Below are 22,732 nucleotides of genomic sequence, written 5' to 3'. Positions count from 1 at the left end.
CTCCTCTCAAGGCTCACCTTCCAAACCCACTTCAAGAACATACCAAAAGATCATAAAGATCCTATCTTTAAGAAAAGACACCTAAGATAAAACCAAAAACACAAGATGAACTTAGATCTTACCCTCCTAGATGCCCAAATATATGAAAGGTTGAATCTTGGAAGCAACTCTTGAAGTTTTGGCAAGGCTCCAACTTGGCTTGGAAGAAAAGCTACCCACCTTTTTAAAGAGAAGGTGGAGCTAGATTTTTAGAAAGTATAAGGAAAGAATGAAGGTGGTCTACTAGGTTAGGTTACAATACTAAAACCAAGTGAAAGGTCAAGAATACCCTTACTAACATAAGGAAGTGTAAGGAACAAGGGAACTCCTTACAAAGCTCAAGGTACAACTTAGACTTTGGGGTTACAGACTACAAAGCACACAATAAGAAGCATGCAAATATGGCAATAAGTCACCCCAAGATTTGACCAAGCATTCTCAAGATACAGACTAAAAATGCCTCCAAATAAGAAATATCACATTTGACTTTATGAAGAATCTTATGGGTAGTGAAATAAGAGAATGAGGACATTAGAGATTTAACATAAAAAAATCAAAGAAAAAGAACCACATTAATTTGGTATGTACCTATGAGAGTTTTCTCCAAGGTAAATCCATCCACATTCCATATCTTGACAGTATGATCAGAAGATGTTGTGGCCAGATACCTGCAGATTACCATTTCAGGGAGGGAAAAAATATTGGAAAACAAAACAAATAATTCCAACATCATAATAATACTGTCCATCTTTCTTTACAAACAAGCATGAATGAATCGTTATCTTATCTCATCATACAAACAAGCGAAGCATCCATCACACGAAGTGACTCCTCCGCTTTCCTCTACGTTAGTATTCATTCATAAAATAGATGTCATACTTGTTATACTCACATAAGAGCAATGGGAGTTTCTGGTTCTCTGTTAATTAGGGAATGCGGATACCCGGTTGGGTTGGAACTCTTCACACCATCCTCTCTACTTCCCCGCTATCTACTACTATAAATCATATATACATCATGCCTAACTACTGCAAAAACCTTTGCTTTTGCTCTCTTTCATATCTCCATCTTTAGCTGATTTGCAAGCAAAGGACCTGTACCCCCATATACCATATACAATTAATCTTCAATATATATATATATATATATATATATATATATATATATATATATATATATATATATGCTCGTCTAGTGTACATACTAGATGCTTCTGGACAGCAAGCATTGTATCTGTGCAGACCAAAGCTTAATGTCCATTTAACCCAAAGGATATTGAGTGTGGGGGGAATTTCTAGAAGATGGAAGTGATGCAAAATGGAATAATTTATATGTATAGGAAAAAAAATCACCTGAATTTGTCGAGTCATAACATAATAGTGAGTTCTCTGGTGCTATGAAGCTACAATTCTCTTCCCTAGTCCACATAGGTTGATGAAATCCATCGGCATGCCATAGCTGTTGATGTTGCGGTCTGTTTTCGATGGCTTGCCCTTCAGGCCACATCGAGGGCATTATCATGCCAGTGCAGTTATTTTCCACAGCGGAATCAGTCTGAATTTTGAAAAATAAAGGAAGTTAGGTCAATAAGATTAAATGGATCTCTATATATATATAAATTATTACCATAAATTCAAGCCAATTACAACTTGCTTAGGGATTGGAAAACTAAAGAGTCAGCTTGCGTCCCCCAACTTATTTTGGGCAGTAACTGAAAGAGGGACTTGTAACAAATTTCGTCAATCTGGCCTAAGGGATATAGTCATAGTAAATGGTCTAAAATTATTATGTAGCCCCAGGCTACTCTGCAAATGTATAAAGATATCCCAAAATTATCTTAAGAAAAGGTTATGCTCTAGATGATCATGATACAGTATGTTACGGGCAAAGGTGGATGGGATCTCGTCACCGGACGACGTACCGGGCTGGAGTGGCGAGCGGGCGGGGGAATGGATCCTCGACTTCTACTTATGATTACAGATGGAAGTAGGAATAGCAAAAGAGAGACGAAGGCAAAGACAATTGTGAAGAAATCAGGAGTTCTTCTTTTTCCAAATAACATTAGCCAAAATTACATAAATTCATGATGCCTTGATGTCTTGTAGCATCTTCCTTAAATACAAAAAGCAGCAACGGTAAGAACCACAAAAATAGGAATGAAATAAAACAAAACATAAGAATAGGCAGTAGGAAAAGACTAATCTGAAATATTCAAACTAATCTGAATTATTCCACTTGTTTCCATTTTATTAGTTTGAATCAATCCACTTTGGTAGCTTGTTTCTTGCGTCTTTGATATTGTTTGCCAGTGAATGTATCACAGTAGCAAGCATATAAAGAAAAATCACCTTGAGCCATTTTTCTTTCAAGCATTGACAGTTGACAAAGTATTTGTTTGTTGGGTCCCTGAGCATGAAATTCATAAGATATCTATCAGCATTAGGAAATAGTACTCAACTGCAGAATTATGTCACCCATACACCACTTCTGAACTAAACAAATCACAGCACCAATAAAAATACCTTGCTCAAACCAAGCATCTGCAAGAGACGGGTTCAACTTTACCTGGAAAACATTTGTAACTAAGTTACCTAGAGCTATGAATGTTTTAGCAAACTGCAGATAAAGATGGCAATCTAGTTAACAACTTATCATCTTGGGGCACAAATTAGCAAAGAAGATAACTATACTCATAAGTCATAAGGAGGAAAAAAAAAAACCTGCACTTTATCCTCCTCAATAAATGAATGAAACATAAACAAAGACAGAAAGACTTGTCAGTTCCAGCAATCAAAGTAGATGAGTAAACCACCAAGGAACACCAGGAATGTAAATTAGATAAAAACAATAAAAACAGTAAACCACCAAGGTGCACTGAATAATTAATGGAGAAATGGAAGTTAACTGAAAAGGAACATAACTTATAAACAGGAAATAGTAGTTTAAGATTTGTGTATACCATGTTATAGGCAAATTTTGATAAGGCAGATTTGTGCAGCACCGTTGCTTCTGAGCTGCTGCTCTTCTACAACAGAGAAGTAGATGATCATTCACGAAAGCCATTAGCGGGAAATCATAGAAAAAAGTAATGTAATAATGATGTGAAATAAGGAAAATATCAAAAGTGATCAATTTCAAAGAGAATTACAGAGACAAACGCTATGGAAACTTTCCAAATCATATAAACGAGGTTTTATTGAGTGCCAAAGGTCCCAAGAGCATACACTTAATTCATGAAATGGGCTTAAAATATACCTGCTTGAAAAGTGAGGGGGAGAGAGATACATACCACTCATTGGAGTTTCTTCTTGGATGCTGGTAAAAACTCTCTTGGAGAAAGAAAAGAGAGAGATCTATCAAAATTGTGGGGTTTGCCTACAACAATGAATCATTTATAATGAACTTCTCCATGGAACCGGCAAAGTTCATCAAGAACGTTAAAAAGCTTAGCTCTCCTGTGCTCTTACTCTGCACGAGAAACCAGAACAGAATGATGAACTCTTTGAGGAATTCTGCCATATCTTAAAGTTCTGCCATATCTGAGGAATTCTAGCAAAAAAGGAATATAGCATACTGGGAAGCCTGAAAAGAACACAGACAGGAATTCAAACATTGAAGTCACTTTGAGCTCATTAATGAGAAAAGCTTGATTCTGTGGGGATGAGGATCCTAAAATGAAAAAAAGAAATACAAAAAAATAGAAGGCACAGGAATATCCATAAACATGGTATTAAAAGTCATAACTTACAAATAGAGCCTCAAAAAGGATGGGATCAATTTTTCCTGCTAAAATAGTTGGCTCTATACCACAGTATCTATTATTAGATCAGTAAAGAAATGCAAATGTTCGTCCCACTAAAAAAAATAAATTTTTAAATATGCAATACCAGAGCAATAGCTGCAAACCTTGCGTACACTCCCAAAGTCATTATAATATATAATTATGCAATAGAGTAGCAAACATGATACAATAGTGCGATCATCATCTCTTTGTGCTCAACGGTTGAGAAAAATAATAGATGATTGCAACTAAAAAAACCCTAGTATGAACAAAATAAAATAAAATAAAAACTGAACTGCTCGCCGCCGTTGGCTTGAAGTCCTCGCCGGCAGTGGGTGTGATTCCGGCGGAGAAGACAGGTCTGAGATCTAATTTAAAGAAAAAGCAAAAGAAAAGAAAAAAATATATCGTTACCTTTGAGCCTTTGAGAGAGATCTGAAGGTGGAACGTCGTTGCCGACCCCAGGCCGCAGCGGAGCTTTTGGAGAGCGGTTGACGACCTCCGTCGCGTCGGAGCGTTTTCCGTCATCAAGTTACCCTAGAGCAGTAGAGCTCTCTCCATCTCCGTCGCGTCCCAGATAGAAGGGAGGGATTTAGAGAGAGAGAGGGCTTAGAGAGAAGAGAAGCGACGGTGGATTGACAATCGTTATATCCTACACCACGGTGCACATAGCACTGTGCGCCGCGTGCCTCCCAAAACGACGTCATATTGGGGTCGTGTTGGGAGGCGCGGTAGGAAGTTGCTGAGATTATGTGTATTCGTTCACAACGTTATGTGTATTCGTTCACAACGTTATGTGTATTGGTTCATACAGTTATGTGTATTTTTTATACAATTATGTACATTGTTTTTATACAATTATGTACATCCGAATCAGAAAATTTGTGTGTATTATGTTAAGAGTTGATGTGTATTATGTTAAAAGTTTATGTTTATTATGTATTATGTTAGATTATGTGTATTATCTTTTAAAAAGAGTATGTATATTTTGTTATAACATTATGTGTATTCATGTATAACATTATGTGTATTCAAGTATAACATTATGTACATTCTTGAACAGCGGTTTTTTTTTTAAAGAAAAGCCTACTGCCATTCACTGGGGCGGGAAATTTCAAAGAAAATAATAATTAAAACGACGTCGTTTTGCATCTGGGCGCATAGTGCAATGTACGCCGTGGTGTAGGATATAAATTGCCGTGGATTGAGGATTATTTTAGATAGACGCGATGTCTTGTTCTGATCTACGGTTAATATTAGGCAACCATTTCTATTAGAAATGGTCGCCTATTATAAAACAATTTCTATTTTAAAGCAACCATTTTTATTAGAAATGGTTTTCTATTAAAAATTAATTTTTTTCAAAATACATAAAAAATACAATAGGCAACCATTACAGTTATAATGGTGGTGGATTATTGATTACTTATTTACAAAATTGCCACCGCGAATTTTTGGGCTAAGATTAGGCAACCATTTTTTCAACAATGGTGGCCTATGGTCAATCTTCTATGTTCAATTTTGTACTAGTGGGAGTAATGAGATTCGGAAAGAAGAGGAAGCTAAGTCCTAGATTTATTGGACCATATGAAAATTTGGAAAGGATTGGGAAGGTAGCCTATCGATTGGCTTTACCAACGGAGTTGGATAAGGTAACGACCTTATTGCTAATGAGTAGTTATTATTAGTATTCTTGGAAACACGACTTATCTAAGCCATTATAAACGTATTTTCCGACTAGGTACACGATGTATTCCACGTATCGCAATTGAAGAAGTACATGCATGATAACTCTCATGTAATTCGTCTAGAGGTAAGGAATTAAAAGGTTGTCTTGAGACCCTTGAATGGGTGATGGTGATACTAATAACACCATTGTTATGATTATAAGGTTGTGGAGATAGATGAGTCTCTAACTTACGAGGAAAAACCAGTAAAGATTCTTGATACCAAAACAAGGGAAACCCGAAGGAAAGTTGTGAAGCTTGTAAAGGTCTTGTGGTCTAACCACTTGACAGAAGAAGTCACTTGGGAAGTAGAGGATGATATGAGAAATCGTTACCCGACGTTGTTCGATCAAGGTACTCATCTAAGTTACGGGGACGTAACTTTGTTTTTAGGGGGGTAGAATGTAACACCGCGTTGTTCTTTTAGTGTGTTAATTGCATCATTCCATTTTTGTGTATGAAATGCATCATTCCATTTTTGTGTATGAAACTCGAGTTTTAGTTTCTTGGTGAGGTTTAAGTTTCTTGGTGAGGTTGAGTTTGGGTTTCCCAGTTGCGAGGTTTCCCGGTTCCCTTGATCCTTGTTGCCTTATGGGTCTGCTTCGGGGACGAAGCATCTTTTAAGGGGGTAGAGTGTGATACCCCGATTATTTGAGTATTTTAATTTGTTATAAATAAACTATTCCAAAAAAAAAAAAATACTACTATTATGTTATGGTTATTAATATTCCTAAACCCATAATACTTATATGATAATAATAAACTAATTTTTAAATCCTAAAACTAATATGTTTATGTTATATTAAATAAATTTAACTTAAGTTATAGTATATATATGTGATTCTCCAGTACGGCTTTAGTATATATATATATATATATATATATATATATATATATATATATATATACCTATGCTTATTAGATTAAGTTTGATATATATATGTTAGTTTATTAGATTAAGTTTGGGATATATATGTCTAGTCATGATGTAATTCTATGATATTAGTTTCCTAAGCCTTTTTAAACTCACTCTATAATTCTATGATATTAGTTACCTAAACCTTTTTAAATTCACTCTCTAATTCTTAACACACGCTGCTATTGGAATCAAAAGAAATATAAAAACAAACCCTAGCATATACGACACCTTCCCCTCCTAAATCATCATCTTCGCAGTCGACACTCTCATTCTTTTCATTCCCAGTTTCGGCTTCGACACAAGAGAACTCCTAGGCGTCAATTTTTCTTCCATCTAGTGTCATCTATTCGTAAGTTTAATTATATGTTTGTGGTAAAATTTCTATGATTATATGCCTATGTGATTTTCTGTGTTTATATGAATATTCAATTTGGTTAGAAGGAGAGTTTGCAGAGGAGCAAACGTAGGACTCGGGTCAAGTGTGTGATTTGTTTTACGTATCCAGGTAAGTGCTTATGTCTATCAAAATTTACTTTTACTCTGTAAAGATGTGTATATTTTTCTTGGTTTTGTGGGCATATGAGATATGGTGATTTTGTGGTGATTAAAAAGGATAAATTTTACAGAATTCGATTATTGCCTGTGAAAATTCTGACTGGCGCAGCTGGAAAGAAAAATTCGTGAAAATTGCTTCCTAGAACTTCTTTTTGCTTGAAATTTTTTATGGAGAACCTAGACTTATTATATTTGATGTTTGTAAAAAGTTTTGGTTAAAAATATGTTTCGGGTTTTCCAGAAAATTTTCGTAAAGTTGAGGCAGTGTACTGCCAGTTTAGTTTCTGCCTGGCGCAGTGTTGGGAAATATTTCGGGAAAAATACTTCTAGACCTTGAATTGGCTTGAAAATTTTTGTGTGTAGTCTAGACTCTTTTTAATACTTATCTGGAAAATTTCATGGGAAAATGTGTTACCGTTTTTTCTCAGTAAATTCTGCAATTCAGGTCATCATTTCTGAAATTTTCTGTCAGTTTCTGATTTGAGATATTGAGAATTTGTTTTCTTGTGAAATATCATTACTCTTATCATTTTTTATAAATATGGAGAACAAAAAGCTTTTGTTGACTTGTATAGTGTTCAATTATGAATTCTGGATTGACCCAGTTTGTTGAGGAGTGAACAGTTGAAATATACTAATTCACTAGGGAGTCTAAAAACTCCCTGTTATTTTGAGGAGTGAGCAGTAAAAACATATCCTGTCTCACTAGGACTTTTCGTCCTGTTGTTTTGAGGGATGGTTAGCGGAGTCTGCCACTAGGGTATTTACCCTGTTGAGTAGTAGTCAGTAGAAATGTATCCTGGCTACTAGGACTAGTTACTACCCATTGGGCTTGGAAACCCATTGGGGGTGTGCACACTTAAGGTATTAGTTCTGTTCCACTTAAATGGGATTTTTGTGTAGTGTTCAGTAGAGTGAGTACTGTTCACTAGGGCTTATTAAATAAGACCATGCCCATTGTTTGGTTGGTTTAAATGGGATTTTGCGTAGTGTTCAGTGGAGTGATCACCGTTCACTAGGGCTTAAGTAATTAAGACCCTGCCCATTATTTGGTTTGATATTCATCTATACTTCCTAAAAATGATTTCTTTTGGAAACGTGTAATTTGGAAAAGAAATGATTTGAAATCTTAAGTTGAGAAACCTAAATCTCTATGTGGAGTGTGATGTGAAGTAAGTGTTAAGTGGAAGTTGAGAATTGTTAAGCCTTGTGGCTAATTGTTTTGGATTGTGAATATATACTATATTAAACCCGTTTTACAAGGTAGAGTAAACCTTACTTAGCAATGTTTTGCTAATTTTATTATTTCGTGTTTCTCTTGTTTGTGATTTGTGCAGGTGAATGAGTAAGTTGTTGGCTGAGAGCGCGCATTAGAACTTAGTAGCTGTTTTGTTTTTGATGTTTTGGAGTTATTGATTCGTATTGTATTTCTTTAGTTTTGGATTAAGTTGTGATTGAATGTTATAGTTTAGAGCCTTACATCTAGTCAGTGTTGGATTAGATGTGGCGGTTTCACCCTCATTTATTATTAAGGACTTAAAGTTATTTTGTAAGTTGAATTATTACTTAGTTCTAAACGGTGGTATGCGTACTTCAGGAATTCTATTAATGGCAGTTTCTGTTTTTATTGGTCTATTTATAGTAGGTGTTGAGAATTAAATTTGGGGGTGTTACACATGACCGTGAGCACAGAAAAATAGGAGCTGATGAAGAATAAGCACTTGAAAGGACAAAAATGCGCTTCTATTTCACAGAGCCTTAACGTCAATTGTGACGGTGGACTAAAATTTTCCAATTTTTAATAAATCTGGACAAATCTAGCAAAATTAATAAATGCGGGTTAAATGTGTCCAACACACGCAATAAATGTAGGACCAAAAATTGATTTAACTCCCTTGACAATTTCCTAAACAGTTTTACTTCGTCCTTTCTTTCCTAAGCCGCATGAAACATTTTCATAGCCCTTCATATATTCATAAATGTTGACTATTCAGATAATGTAAAAATCATTCGGATAAAAAAGAAAGAAATTAAACATAAGTTATTACAAGAGCACACTTGTAATAACAATATAGAAGCCATAAGGACTTAGGCATAGTTGATGAGTTCAACTCAAGCTTTTGGTCTTCCTTGCCAAATTTCTTCTGGGGATTGCCCAGTAGCTAGCGTGCAGGCCCATACCTGATTCATGTCAACAAAAAAAAAAATGTAGATTTGAAATAGACAACCATACAAAATAAAAACACATTGATACAGATGCAAGGCTGCTAAGAACAGGAAACTTACAAAGCGGAAGAAGACTACCACTGTTAAAGCACAAACACCTCCAAGGAGAATATGCAGACCATTTCTATAGATAGCATGTTTCATTTATTAAATATTCATTACAAGAACTCTGATTCTGAAATAATGATATTGTGGGGCTATCTTGATTTTAAAGAATCAGATATCACAATGATACTCTGAAAAATAATCTATTGATGGACAAAAGTCACAAAACTGAAAATAATATGCTGTCCTAACAATTTATTATATTGATTTCCTAATACATGGTTAATGAAAAACTACATATCTTAGCATTGAAAACAGAAAATAAAGCCATGCATTATTTGACATTGACAAAAACAATGGTCTTGAAAAGGTTAGGTTATCAGACAAATCAAATGAACATCACACACCATATGAGTGGAGTGGTTAAAGAGCTAGCAATAATAATACACTACCTCATCCAACCCCACACAAGTATGGATAATGGGTGGACTTTTGCAAATAAATTTAAGTGGAAAGGGATGAAGGGAGTGAAGCTCAGAAGTACTCACAAGCACTTGCATCTTTCCTTGAACGAACTGAATTTTTTTCTTTACATCCATTATTTCCTTCTCCAGTTCTGCAACTTGTTATTCACATTAAAAGTATATTATGTATGCTCTTTGCATCACTTCAACAATGAAAGCAACAATCAGAACAAGTTCACATATACAAAAATAACCACTTCGTCCTTCTTGCGTGTCAAAATTAATCTGGGGTTTAAGAGCATTCACAACCTAATAATCCAATAATTAATCTAGGGTTTAAGAACATTCACAACCGAACAATCCAACAATTAATCTAGGGATTAAGAACATTCACAACCTAATAATCCAACAATTAATCTAGGGTTTAGGACTAACATGTAGGATGGTGATGGGGAATCCAACAATTAATCAACGGTGGAAGAGCAGGGAGGAGGCGACAGCAGTAGAGGAGGGAAGAGGTGCAGGTTGAGGTGGTAGGTGGGAGCGACGGTGAGGGTGAGACGGCGGAGCAAGTGGAAGCGATTGCAAACGCTTTGGTTCTGCTGACGGCGACGGGTTGGGCTCAACGACGGCGACGAAGGCTTCGGTTCTGTACTGCTTAGTGCAAAGTCGACGACGACGGTGAAAAGCTCTGCTGAGGTGCGACGATGGTGTTTATTGCTAAGTGTTTGAGGTGCGACGTTCTGCTGAGAGGGAAATTTTGTTTGAGGTGCGAAGAAAATTTTGTTTGAGGCTTCAATTCTGCTGAGATGGAACTTTAACTTTGTTTGAGAGAGATATTTTTTGTTAAGTGTGTAAAAAGATGGAAGTCAAAAATTAATTATTTTGTAGAAAAAAAGTGTTAAATTGACTCTCTAAGTCGATTAGATAGTGTAATTGGGTTTCCTAACTAAAAAAAAAAAAAAAATCACCATTTAAATTCCATAAACCTGTAATGTTGTTCAATTAAGTTCAAAGTAAAGTCTTCACATGGTTGATACATGTTTTTTTTAAATATTTTTTATTTTTGTTTTTTTATAAACTTTATTTATTTATTTATTAAAATATATATTATATATAAAAAATAAAAAAAAATAAAAAAACACAGCCAACGACGAGAGTGCGAGACCTCTTTTGTCGGCATTCTTCTCCAGCACTTACTATGCCACCAATCACTGCTACGTCGACATTCTTCTCCAGCACTTACTATGCCACCAATCACTGCTACGCGGAGGGTATTATAGATCGACGAACGAGAGAGGAATCTGTCGATCTGAGCACTTACTATGCCACCGAATCTGTCGATCTGAGCACTTACTATGCCACCAATCACTGTTACGCGGAGGGTATTATAGATCGACGAACGAGAGAGGAATCTGTCGATCTGTTGCTGTTGGTGATTCATCGTTGCTGCTCAACTGTCGGGGACGGGAGGGAGGTCGCCGATAGGAGCTGTTACTCCGGAGGAACTGTCGGGGACGGGAGGGAGGTCGCCGATAGGAGCTGTTACTCCGGAGGAAGCTCTCCGGGGACGGGAGGGAGGTCGCCGATAGGAGCTGTTGCTACTGGTCGAAGAACTAGTCGCCATCTACTCCAGAGGAAGCTCGCCGGGGATTCAATCCATCCATCGTCGATGTCCGCTAGAATTGTCCAAATACAAATATCACGGGTTATTTCCCTGGCGGCCCAAATACAAAGATCACGACCCAAGAAATGAACTATGCTACTGATAAGAATCGAACCCAGGTAGCTGGGTTGAGGGTCTAAACCAAACACCACTAGACAAAGGTGCCTGTAGTGCTCGGATGATGCCCCCTTAAAGGGAGGGAATGGTGCCTTATATAGTGTAGAAAGTCTTTCGGATTGTTGACAAGTGTACGACATCAACTAGTCTTCCATATCCATCCTTCACGTGTCCCATGGATGCCAGAAAGGTCAATTACCAACCTATAGCTAACCCTGCTAGTCATGCGCTAGGAAAGGGCGCACCACCCCGCCCTGCCATGCCATGGCCTGAGGTGGCTAGCTGGACATGCCACCAGTCGGCCAATGGCCGATGGTTGAAGCTGCCAGCCCAAAAATTTAGGATAAATATTAGGTGTCACACTTTAATATACAAGAGTTGGTGTGTCTTGGTGGGTTGAGCTTTGTGTGTTTTATTAGAGGTCTCAAGTTCAATAAGGAAAGTTTTTACTTCCTCCCTCCCATTTGATGTATCTGATTCGATTAATGAGGCTTGACTGAAGTTATTTTTAATTCATTTTTTTATAATATTACGTTTAATATTAATATACAAAATTTATATATTAAAAACTAAACTAAAAGTACTATTAAACATAAAAAATTAAATTTAAAATAAGTAAAAATAATAAAGAAAATAAACAAAAAATAAAGAGTTGGTTTGACCAATGAATAATAAGTAAGACATATAAAATGAGACAGGAGAGTAATTTTTAATTATTTTTATTTTTTAAATTTAAAACGGATGAAACAAAGTATTAATCTGTACAATTTGAAAGGGACAGAGAAAAGTGAGACTGTTATGCCATGGACCCGTGGGTCCAATACGACATCATTTTGCAATTCGGGAGTAACGATGTCATTAGTGGCACCGTTTTTCCTCCACCAATATGTTTATTTTATTTTATTTTATTTTTATAAATTTGTCAATAGAATTCAGCGACATCAAAAATTATGAATACTCTGTTACGTAACTGTGAATATAGAGTTCTGTAGTTGTAAATATAGAGTTCAAGAATTATGAATATAGAGTTCAAAAATTATGAACATAGAGTTCTATAATTATGAATATAGAGTTATGTAATTGTGAATATATAGTTCAATAATTGTGAACATATAATTCTATAATTATGAATATAGAGTTCAATAATTGTGAATATAGACTTCTAGAATTCAAAAATTATCAACATAGAGTTCTGTAATTGTGAATATAGAATTCAATAATTGTGAATACTTTGTTACGTAACTGTGAATATAGAGTTTTGCAGTTGTGAATATAGAGTTCAAGAATTATGAATATAGAGTTCAAAAGTTATGAACATAGAGTTCTATAATTATGCATATAGAATTCTGTAATTGTGAATATAGAATTCTGTAATTGTGAACATAAAGTTCTATAATTATGAATATAGAGTTCTGTAATTGTGAATATAAAGTTCAATAATTGTGAATATAGACTTCTAGAGTTCAAAAATTATGAACATAGGGTTTTATAATTATGAACATAAAGTTCTGTAATTGTGAATATAGAGTTCAATAATTGTGAATATGGAGTTCAAAAATTATGAACATAGAATTCTATAATTATAAACATAGAGTTCAGTAATTATGAACATAGACTTCTAGAGTTCAAAAATTCTGAACATAGAGTTTTATAATTATGTACATAGAGTTATGTAATTGTGAATATGGAGTTCAATAATTGTGAATATAGAGTTCAAAAATCATGAACATAGAGTTCTATAATTATGAACATAGAGTTCAGCAATTATAACACATAGACTTTATGAAGACAAACGCCATTAACAACGAAAGAGAACAAATTTTTCTTTTTTGAATTGACACGACATCGTTTTCTACCAAAACAACACCGTTTTGGAACTGTGTCCAGTTTGCAAGGTGGACACGGTTCCACAGCATAATTTGCCATATAAGTGGGTTCAGCCCGTTGGACCCTTTTTCCAAGATGGGAAGCATTAGTGGAAAGCCCAATTCAAATCAGTGCTCCTTTACCGTGTGCGAAATACTCTGTTAAAGCCCCGCATTTCTGTCTCTTATATACTCTCGTTTCTCTCCTTCATTGAACCCTAAGATACTTCCTGTACTCGCTGTCTGCTCCCACTCTTTCTACGTAAAACCCTACTTCTCTGCCACACACTTCCGCTTCAACAATGGAGTTCTGGGGTAACGCTCCCCCTCTTCCCTTGTTTAATTTCATTTATGTTTCTAGACTCGGATCGTGCCGGCGATAGTCTCTTCGTTAGCATTTTTTTTATATAATTTTTGTTGATTTTTCTCTATATTTTGTTGAATGTTTTTTGCAATTCTGTAGCATATTCGTATGTGTTCACGTTTGAGTTTACCGTCATTTCTATTTGAAATTCTCTCTGTTTTTGCCTTTTTTGCTCGTTTTCATTTTGCGCATGTTTGCATTTCATTTTTATGCTGTGGCTATGCGCCCCCGCGCGCACACATGCAGTATTGTGTATGTATTCGTTTTGTCTGTATGTGTATATGAATGTATTCCCCACTTGGTTGTATTTGTGCGTGTATGTATGTATCTTTTTTGCACGTGTTCACGAGTCATCTTAGATTGTTAGAATTAAAATACTGTTTGCTAGTTTTTAGTCTGAACTGCAGCTTGGTTTGAGGTTCACTGTATTTGTGATGCTTATTGACAAGTGTTGGTTGTATTGTACTTATTAGTTATTAATGCCTCTTTGAAATTTTGTAACCTTTCTGACTCCCCCTTGTGCCTTCATGTGTAAGATCATTGAGTCAAACTTGAATCCATGTAATTAAGGTAAAAATCCTTACACTGCTACAAGACACTCAGATTAATTAGGCATTAAGAGATTTTAGTTAATGGGTTTCACTTGTAACTGAAAAATATTGTTGCAATATTGCTATGATTGCATTAGTTTATTCTATTTGGCATGTTAGTATGTTACACTAATATATTTCATCTATATATGTAACTTTGCTATGATTGCATTAGTTTATTCTATTTGGCATGTTACACTTATATGTAACATCAGTTACCTAGAAATTTAAAAACTTGCAGTTTTATAGCAATTGTAAACTATATTGGTTGAAAATTACTATGATTCATTTAGTTATTTTTAATTTGAAGTTTGCATTTTGCGTTTGTTGGTTTTAGTCTATAGAATCCTCTTCTCAAGACTGTTATTTTTAAGGTTCCTGCATATCTGATGTAATTTGACATGGATATATCAATTTGAATCGTCGTCACCTGCAAGATAAGACCAAAAACTTGACTTTACTAAACATAATCATATCCACATCTGTGCTTGGAGGGTTTATCAATTAACTGGTCTAGGATTGCATGATAATATCTTTCTTTGTTTGCCTTCATGTTCTTTGATATAGTGTGCTTTTTCAACTGTAACTAGTGCTTACATTAATGCCACTTCACGGTAACATCTTCTTTCTCTAGGTGTTGAGGTAAAAAATGGAGAGCCTCTATCAGTGGAACCTGGAGAGGGCATGGTATTGCATCTTTCACAGGTATACTAGTTATGACACTCAATAATAGTAGTTTTATTGACTTTTTTCATAGAAAAGTATTCATTGTTAATTCTCTGTAGGCTAATCTTGGTGAGGCAAAGAAAGATAAAGGTGGTGAATCTATTTGCTTGTATGTGACTGTTGATGGGAAGAAACTTGTTCTTGCTACACTGAACACGGAGAAGCTGCCCCAGCAACAATTTGACTTGGTTTTTGATAGAGACTTTGAAATATCACATAACTGGAAAAATGGCAGTGTCTTCTTTTATGGATACCTGGCTTCAAATCCAATTGATGAATATCCTTCATATATATTGCTCTTTTTTATTTTTTTTCCTTTCTGTTTTAAGTTCTTTGGTATCATTTAAAAGCTGTCTGTCTTGTTATATCCTTGACTATGTTTTCTTTTGTGCTCACTGATGAGGAAGATGATGAATTTGGTGAGTTTGGTATCCTACATTTTTCATGTTGCTTTCGGACTAGAATTTATGGAGGCACTGACCTCCAGCTTTTTATTGTGAACAGATTCTGACGAGGACATCCCTCTCCATACAAGCAATGGTGCAAAGGATTAAATTACTGCATTATTTATTATGTATATTTACTTTCTATTATCTAATTTAGATTAGATTCCATGGTGTTTTGAATTTTAGGGAAACCTGATACCAAGGCAAAGCCAGAGAAACCTGCTGTGGCAGAGAAGGCAAATGCTGCCAAGGATTCTGCTCTGGGTAAGCAGAAGGTGAAAATTGCAGAGCCAAAGAAAGGTGCTAAAGATGAGGATGAAGATGAAAGCAGTGATGAAGATGAGGATATGGATGATGACGAGGATGCTGAGACTGGGGAGGTAAATGTTTTCTATTTAATATATACTATTAATATTAATTGCATTCTTAGTTTCTATTGCTTGACCACAAGTTCTATTTTTAAAACTCTCTGAATGCATCATCTCTGCATGTCTGTTTTCAGTTCTGTGTTGGGTGTTAAAGTAGGTTTTTGAATGGCAGGTAAAGTTTTGCTTCATAATATTATAGCTTTAGTTGAAAAATTTCCCGTACTATTTGTTTTTGCACCCTCATGTTCAACTCTACCAGGAAATTGGATAGCTTTGTAAGGGTTATATCATTGTTAATAGTGCATTAGCAGTGTGAATTGGATTCAAATCGCACTTGCATTTTTAGGAGACTGATTTAAGTTTGCAATACTTGATTTTGAACTATTTTAATTTGGTAAAAGGGAGGTAGTATTCATTTACGGAGAATTTTAAAATCAATTTAATATTGTGCTTATAGAATTTATGGATATTAAATGTTCTATTCTTTTCATAATGCTGTGCTAATTAAATGCTTCAATTCAATGTGATTAGGATGAAGATGTGAGTGACTCTGAGGATGAAGATTCTGAGGATGAGAGTGAGGAGACTCCAAAGAAGGTAGAGAACAGATATGTCATCCACATTTTTATCTACTCATCTTTTCATTGGCTGACAATATTTGGTTACACTTCTGTCTGGTTCAAGGTTGAATCTGGCAAGAAGAGGCCTTCAGAATCATCCAAGAAGACACCTGTACCTGAGAAAAAGGTGAAAATGGCAACTCCTCAGAAAACTGGTTAGTTTCTTCTCCTTGATGTTCACATCATCTTGTGCACAAAAACTGACTACATTCTATTTACTTGTCTGATGGTATTTTCTATTTTCTATTTTGGAATTATGAGAGTATAACCTGTGCTTGATCTGAATGTGTTGTGTAATTCATTTAATGTTTAGATTGATGATTGCTATGTTTTGTTGGGTTCAGATGGAAAGAAGGGCAGTGAACATGTAGCTACCCCACATCCTTCAAAGAAAGCTGCTGGGAAGACTCCTAATAACAAGGCTGCAAAGCAACAGACTCCAAAATCGGGAGGTTCTCACCTCTGCAAACCATGCAATAGGTACAAGTCTCCTTTGATCTATAAAATGACTGACTGATTCTTGGAGGAGTTATGATTCAGTGAGAAGTGTGATATTGTTGTGCCTGCAGGAGTTTTGGTTCTGAAAGTGCTTTGGATTCTCACTCAAAAGCTAAACATGGTGCTGGAAAGTAAAATTGAGTGCCCGGGGGGAGAAATAGGAGTTAGAGCCTACTAGCCTAGCCTGCCTTGGTTCACTGTTTGGGGTTTTGTTTTGTGGTTCATCTAATGTTAAGGCGGGTTATAGTATGTTTTGGTTGGTTTCAGAGTCGTATTTTTACTGAATGAGTCAGGCAGGACCGGGGCTGGTTTTGGCATTGCAACTTTCAAATCGAACTTTAATTTTGTGTTTTATTGTGATTGGATATTATTATGAATTTTACCAAATGAAAAAGAACTTGTTTGGTTCAAAGTGAAATATATAAAATTCTAAAGATATGAAATTATAGGGGCTTAGAGAATCTAAAAAAAAGGTAAATTACCGTCCAAGTTCTAAACTATTTTTTGAAAATAATGTTAAATATTTCGCAAGTAGTAATACGAAATGAATATACGAGTGGTTCCAAGCAATTTCGATTTTGCAGCTCTTTTACGATTATTTGTGAAGAATATGTCAAAATTTTGGAATGAGATTATACCAGCGGGGCTGGTTTTGGCATTGCAACTGTCAAATCAGAATTTAATCTTGTGTTTTATTTTTTTGATTGGATATTACTAGTAAGTGCCCTTGTCTGATGCACGGACAAATATAATAGACAAAAGATTGTAATTGTACTAATTATTGAAAATATTTTTGTATATTGACATTTTTAGTTATGCTTACAAATGGTACATTATCCTCACTTATTAAAATTTTTCAATTCCCTTTGATTACTTTTGAGTTTTGAAATTGCGGTATATTTGATCATGATTAAAAATTGACCTTTTTATTTAATTTTCTTTTAGTCTCATTTTTTATTTATTGTCATAGCATATGATAATATTGAAGGAAATTGCTTTCTTTGAAACTTAAGACAATCTTGAATCAAAGTGTTAACAGTGGAATTCCTGCATTCGTTCCAACATAATTTGAGCTTCCAAAATATGATTAAGCCAACCTTGTAACAATTAACCTACCATTACACAGTCCTATAGAGTGATATATATATATATATATATATATATATATATATATATATATATATATATATATATATATATATATATATATATATATATATATATATATATATATATATATATATATATATATATATCTCAATTCCTGCATTCGTTCCACACATAATTTGAGCTTCCAAAACATGATTAAGCCAACCACGATAGATTACATGAATGCTAAGATTATATTTCTCAAGCAAAACACGATAGATTAATTTAGCATCTATCATATTTCTCAAGCAAAACACAAAACACGATAGAAATATAGATCACTCTTTTTGAGCTTGCTAAGATTATATTTCTCATGCTATTGATGCTATTGAGAAATATAGATCACTTTTTTTTTTGAAAACCAAGCAAAACACGATAGATTAATTCATGAGGTTCGTACATCTCGAAATACAACGCGGAATATAATAATAATAAAAATACTCAGAAAGCTCAAAATCGTAATTTCTAAGAGATTTTCTTGCCATATTATGCGCTTGGACTTTCCCACCTGCACAAACGTAAGAGAGACTGAATCAAGCTCTTGCAACAAGGTTCGAATGTCATGGATAAGGGCCCCAAACGGGGTGTTATGCACCCCACGTTCCACCGCTTGCATCACCACCTGTGCGTCAGTTTCGACCATTTTAATCCAACTCAGCGCAAAAAAAAAAAAAAGAGGTAACCCAACTTTTGGGTGACATAACTTTTATAGTCAAAGCATGATTCGGAACTCCAAAACAACGTAAACCATTTAAGAATTCTGGGGTGTGCAAATTAGATAACATATCTCCAATTGAATATGATTTATAAACCAAATCACAACTCAAATACGTCCCACCTTTAGCCTGATTCTTAGCAATCATGTAATCGTTGATGCTATTGAGAAATATAGATCACTCTTTTGATGCTAATATAATCTGAGCTTGCTGAGATTATAATCTATTGTGTTAAAGATTATATTTCTCAAGCAAAACTCAAAACACGATAGAAATATAGATCACTCTTTCTGAGCTTGCTAAGATTATATTTCTCATGCTATTGAGAAATAGATCACTTTTTTTTTTTAATTTTTTTTTTTTTTTTTGATAACCAAGCAAAACACGATAGATTAATTCATGAGGTTCGTACATCTCAAAATACGTATCTCCAGTTGAATATGATCCTTTAGCCTGATTCTTAGCATTCATGTAATCTTTGATGCTATCTACCACATCCAGAGTTGGAGCCAATATAGCACGATTCTGAAGATAGTTAAGATCAGTGTTACTAGTACGAAACATAGGCAATGTGCTATCAACAATTGTAGCAAAAGGATCATCATTATACAACAATAATAAGTCATCGGGAATACTAATCTCAGCTTCACCGTCACTTGAATTCCCAATTACTCCATCACCAATATTAGCAATCCACCGTGCATACTTCTTAATCTCTTGAATTTCAACCTCTGATTGTAAGCCTATTAGGCGTAGAATCTTGGTTAGCCTAAAAACTTTACAGTTTTTCCAAAGATATAAAAATTTATACTTGCACCAACAATATCATGCCTTGTGCCCTTTGGAATTATTGGTAGAATTTTTCTGAAATCTCCACCAAACACTACCGTCTTTCCCCGAAAACTCATATCATAACTATGAGGATTTTTGAAGCGTAAAAAATCTCTCATTGTCTTGTCTAAAGCTTCAAAGCAAAATTTATGCATCATCGGAGCTTCATCCCATATTATCAGTTTGCATTGAACAATTAGCTCTACCAAAGGACTTCCTTGACTTATGTTGCAAGTGGAATCTTCGTTAATAGAGATAGGTATTGCAAACCTAGAATGCGCAGTCTTTCCTCCGGGTAATAAAAGTGATGCTATGCTGCTAGACTCAACATTTAGAACAATTTCTCCTTTAGACCTTAAAGACGGAGACAATGCTCTCCATAAGAACGTCTTACCTGTTCCACGGTAGCCATATACGAAAAATAGTCCTCCAGCGTTGCTCTCAACGTCTAGAATTACCTCATCATATATTGCCCTCTGTTCTTTGGTTAGTTGGCGAACCAAAACTTCATTCTCTTCCTTTAGAGCATCACGGTCATATGATAATTCCTCCTGTACCAACTGATTTGATATCAAAATGTAATTATTTTCATCTGGGTATGCATGGATGGAAAGTCTCTTAAACTCTTGCCCATTGTTGATAACATCCTTTCTATTTCCATTAATGCAAAATTCTTTTGTTGAGCTTCCGTCAACACCAAATCTGTAACATTGACACCATTTAGTTGCAACTATTCATCCGTAATAACATTGGATTCAATTTTTAATAGTTCAATAAAAGTTGTAAGAAATGTATTTAAAAATACCTGGTATTCGCAAGTATTGCCGAAGCTTGAACTGTGCATCCTCAGATAGTTCCAAACAGCTTCCCAAACAACATCTGGTTTCGCAATTGAGTTTGACATTAACAACGTTACAAACAATCTCCTCAAATTACATCCTGAAGCCCATTCACTTGCTTATTCTATTGTGTCAACATATTCTCTGTCATACTCAACTAACTCCCTAGCATAACACGCATCTCTAAAGGAATTTTACTACACACCATCGACTTTTTTGATATCAAAATAACTTGTAGGTCCGCGAACTTTATTCAACAGACATCTCAGATAAAATATTTCCTCTGTCCCAGGGGAACATAGAAAACCTGACCTATTGCGAAACCTATTTTCCTTGGACTCCATTTTCTAATATCTTTCTTCCAAACAAATTTCATTTGCATTTCAGCATAAGTCAAAGATCTGGCTTCTGGGAAGGTTTTATTTGCTTCAAACCATTCCAAGAACATACTTTCTGCAATAGTTGGTCGGTTAACAATATTCTCAATTGGATCATCATATGCAAATATAACACTTTGTTGATTTGGCAAGTGGAAGCTTAAATGTTTTATTGATGGTGTCCTTAACTGTATATCAAATCCAAACAATTGCCAAACTGCTTCACATGGAAATATGTATCTACAATCATAGTACACATTAATTTCATCAACCACTTGACCATGTAACATTATCATGCCCCTTATTAACGTATTTAAACAGGTACTTAATTGAACGGGTTTGATTTTGCACCATTCCACATTAAAATGAGCTCTATACTTTAACAACAATTGTCTATTGTGAGGTACAACACATTTGTTATCAAAAGGAATCCCGTTCTTATTTACTGTCCGACCATTGTCTCGTCGTCTATATATTGGATACCCCTCGCCATCAAAAGTAGAATAATCAACAAACACTTTGGGAAAATGTTTTGTACACTGACCATTAGCCATACAAGGAGAAGTCTTTCGTACTGCTCCACAGGGACCATGAATCATAAATTCTTGGCTAAAGTGTCATCCCGCACGCTGAACCATTCCTGATTATTCATGTCGCACCCACACCTTTCATAACGTATATTTAGATCCACAAACCATTATTTTTTTTCACCCATAATTTTTTACAAGTTGCTTACAGGTAATAATATGCTGACATAAGTTTTATTTTCTTTTCTTTTTTCTTCTTGCATTCTTACTACAATTTCATGCCCGTCTTCCTCCTTCACTTCTTCCACCACCGACTCAGGCTCATCATCATTCAAAAGCTTCTTCTCGGTATCAACTTCTTCAACAACGCGTCCAGGCGCCATCTTTGTTTTGTTTGTTTGTTTTTTTTTTTTTTTTTTTTTTTTTTGAAACTGCAGAAATTCTTCAGAGTTAGTTTTTCAACAGTGTTTGAAAATCTTCATTATACAACTACGGCAGCTTCACCGGAAATCCAAGACTCTATAGCCATAAAATCAAGAACTTCAAAAAGTGTTCCTGAGAATCCGGCAACACCCCCACCGTACACACCCTCTTGCTCCGTTTATTGTTCATTTCCGTCGTGCTCCTCACCTTGCTGGCATGTTTCTTCTACTTAAAGAAGAACGGTGGCCGGAACGACCATGAACGGTCTCTGAAGGAAGACTCCTGGGCCGTCAAATCCTTCCGCGCATTGACCTTCACGAAGGACGAAATTCTCGACGCGATCAAGCAAGAAAATATGGTCGGAGAAGTGATACGAATCTGGTTGGCCCTATCTTCTCATCACACTCTATTTAAAATAATATTTTAAAATGACTTATTAGGCTAGGTGAATTCGGATCGGTAGGTTTAACTTGGGTCACACCGAATCTGTAGGAGTAGGAACGACGCCACAAGTGAAGTTCAACACTTGATAAGTCAGGTTTTCATGACCATCTTACGGCCCAACTCATCTCAAGTTCTAAAAAACACATTATTTTCTATCTTAAAAAATTCAACTCTACATATTTCATCTGGCTTGCAATCACTTTAAATAACCATTAACAAACATATTATAACTATATGAATGAAATAATTATTAAAAATAATGATAAATTAATTCTAACCAACAAACCACATGAATATAAATATAATTCAAACCAACTAAATTTAAAATAATTTTAAAATAATCATCCTAATTAATTGATATAACTAATAACTATTACTAGTACAGATTTACACATCCGCTACCCTTGTAC

General features: G+C 35.1%; 2 protein-coding genes and 2 long non-coding RNA genes across 6 annotated transcripts; 2 read left to right on the top strand and 2 right to left on the bottom strand.

The window, feature by feature from the left end:
- Positions 1-770: 770 nt before the first annotated feature.
- LOC109174770 lies at positions 771-1,645 on the bottom strand. Its single transcript, XR_002053174.1, has 2 exons — positions 1,392-1,645; positions 771-1,133 (listed from the first exon to the last, which is right to left on the bottom strand). It is a non-coding gene; the product is annotated as an uncharacterized LOC109174770 (long non-coding RNA).
- A 1,914-nt stretch (positions 1,646-3,559) lies between these two features.
- Positions 3,560-4,143, bottom strand: LOC109174771. Its single transcript, XR_002053175.1, has 3 exons — positions 4,009-4,143; positions 3,788-3,854; positions 3,560-3,621 (listed from the first exon to the last, which is right to left on the bottom strand). It is a non-coding gene; the product is annotated as an uncharacterized LOC109174771 (long non-coding RNA).
- Positions 4,144-5,252: 1,109 nt separating this feature from the next.
- On the top strand, positions 5,253-8,604 carry LOC109174769. 2 transcript variants are annotated; one of them, XM_019324015.1, is made up of 5 exons: positions 5,253-5,472; positions 5,562-5,633; positions 5,712-5,901; positions 6,905-6,971; positions 8,359-8,604. In XM_019324015.1, the coding sequence occupies exons 1-4, from the start codon at positions 5,308-5,310 to the stop codon at positions 6,931-6,933; spliced, it is 456 nt and encodes a 151-aa protein (XP_019179560.1). In that variant the 5' UTR covers positions 5,253-5,307; the 3' UTR covers positions 6,934-6,971; positions 8,359-8,604. The 2 variants fall into 2 exon arrangements, with proteins under 2 accessions (XP_019179560.1, XP_019179559.1); XM_019324014.1 differs by lacking the exons at positions 6,905-6,971; positions 8,359-8,604 and having other exon boundaries at positions 5,712-6,055.
- Positions 8,605-13,600: 4,996 nt separating this feature from the next.
- LOC109174803 (histone deacetylase HDT1-like) lies at positions 13,601-17,429 on the top strand. Of its 2 annotated transcripts, none has more exons than XM_019324040.1 (10): positions 13,601-13,719; positions 14,993-15,063; positions 15,144-15,361; positions 15,481-15,503; positions 15,589-15,624; positions 15,717-15,910; positions 16,436-16,495; positions 16,583-16,673; positions 16,863-16,998; positions 17,088-17,429. In XM_019324040.1, exons 1-10 carry the CDS (start codon positions 13,707-13,709, stop codon positions 17,149-17,151), a joined length of 906 nt encoding a protein of 301 aa, XP_019179585.1. In that variant the 5' UTR covers positions 13,601-13,706; the 3' UTR covers positions 17,152-17,429. The 2 variants fall into 2 exon arrangements, with proteins under 2 accessions (XP_019179585.1, XP_019179584.1); XM_019324039.1 differs by having other exon boundaries at positions 16,430-16,495.
- The last annotated feature ends 5,303 nt before the right edge of the window (positions 17,430-22,732 follow it).

This window comes from Ipomoea nil, unplaced genomic scaffold (assembly GCF_001879475.1).
Source record: "Ipomoea nil cultivar Tokyo-kokei standard unplaced genomic scaffold, Asagao_1.1 scaffold0663, whole genome shotgun sequence".
NCBI lineage: Eukaryota > Viridiplantae > Streptophyta > Magnoliopsida > Solanales > Convolvulaceae > Ipomoea > Ipomoea nil.
The sequence above is the reverse complement of the archived record's forward strand: the minus strand, read 5'-3'. Positions and strand labels throughout refer to the sequence as shown.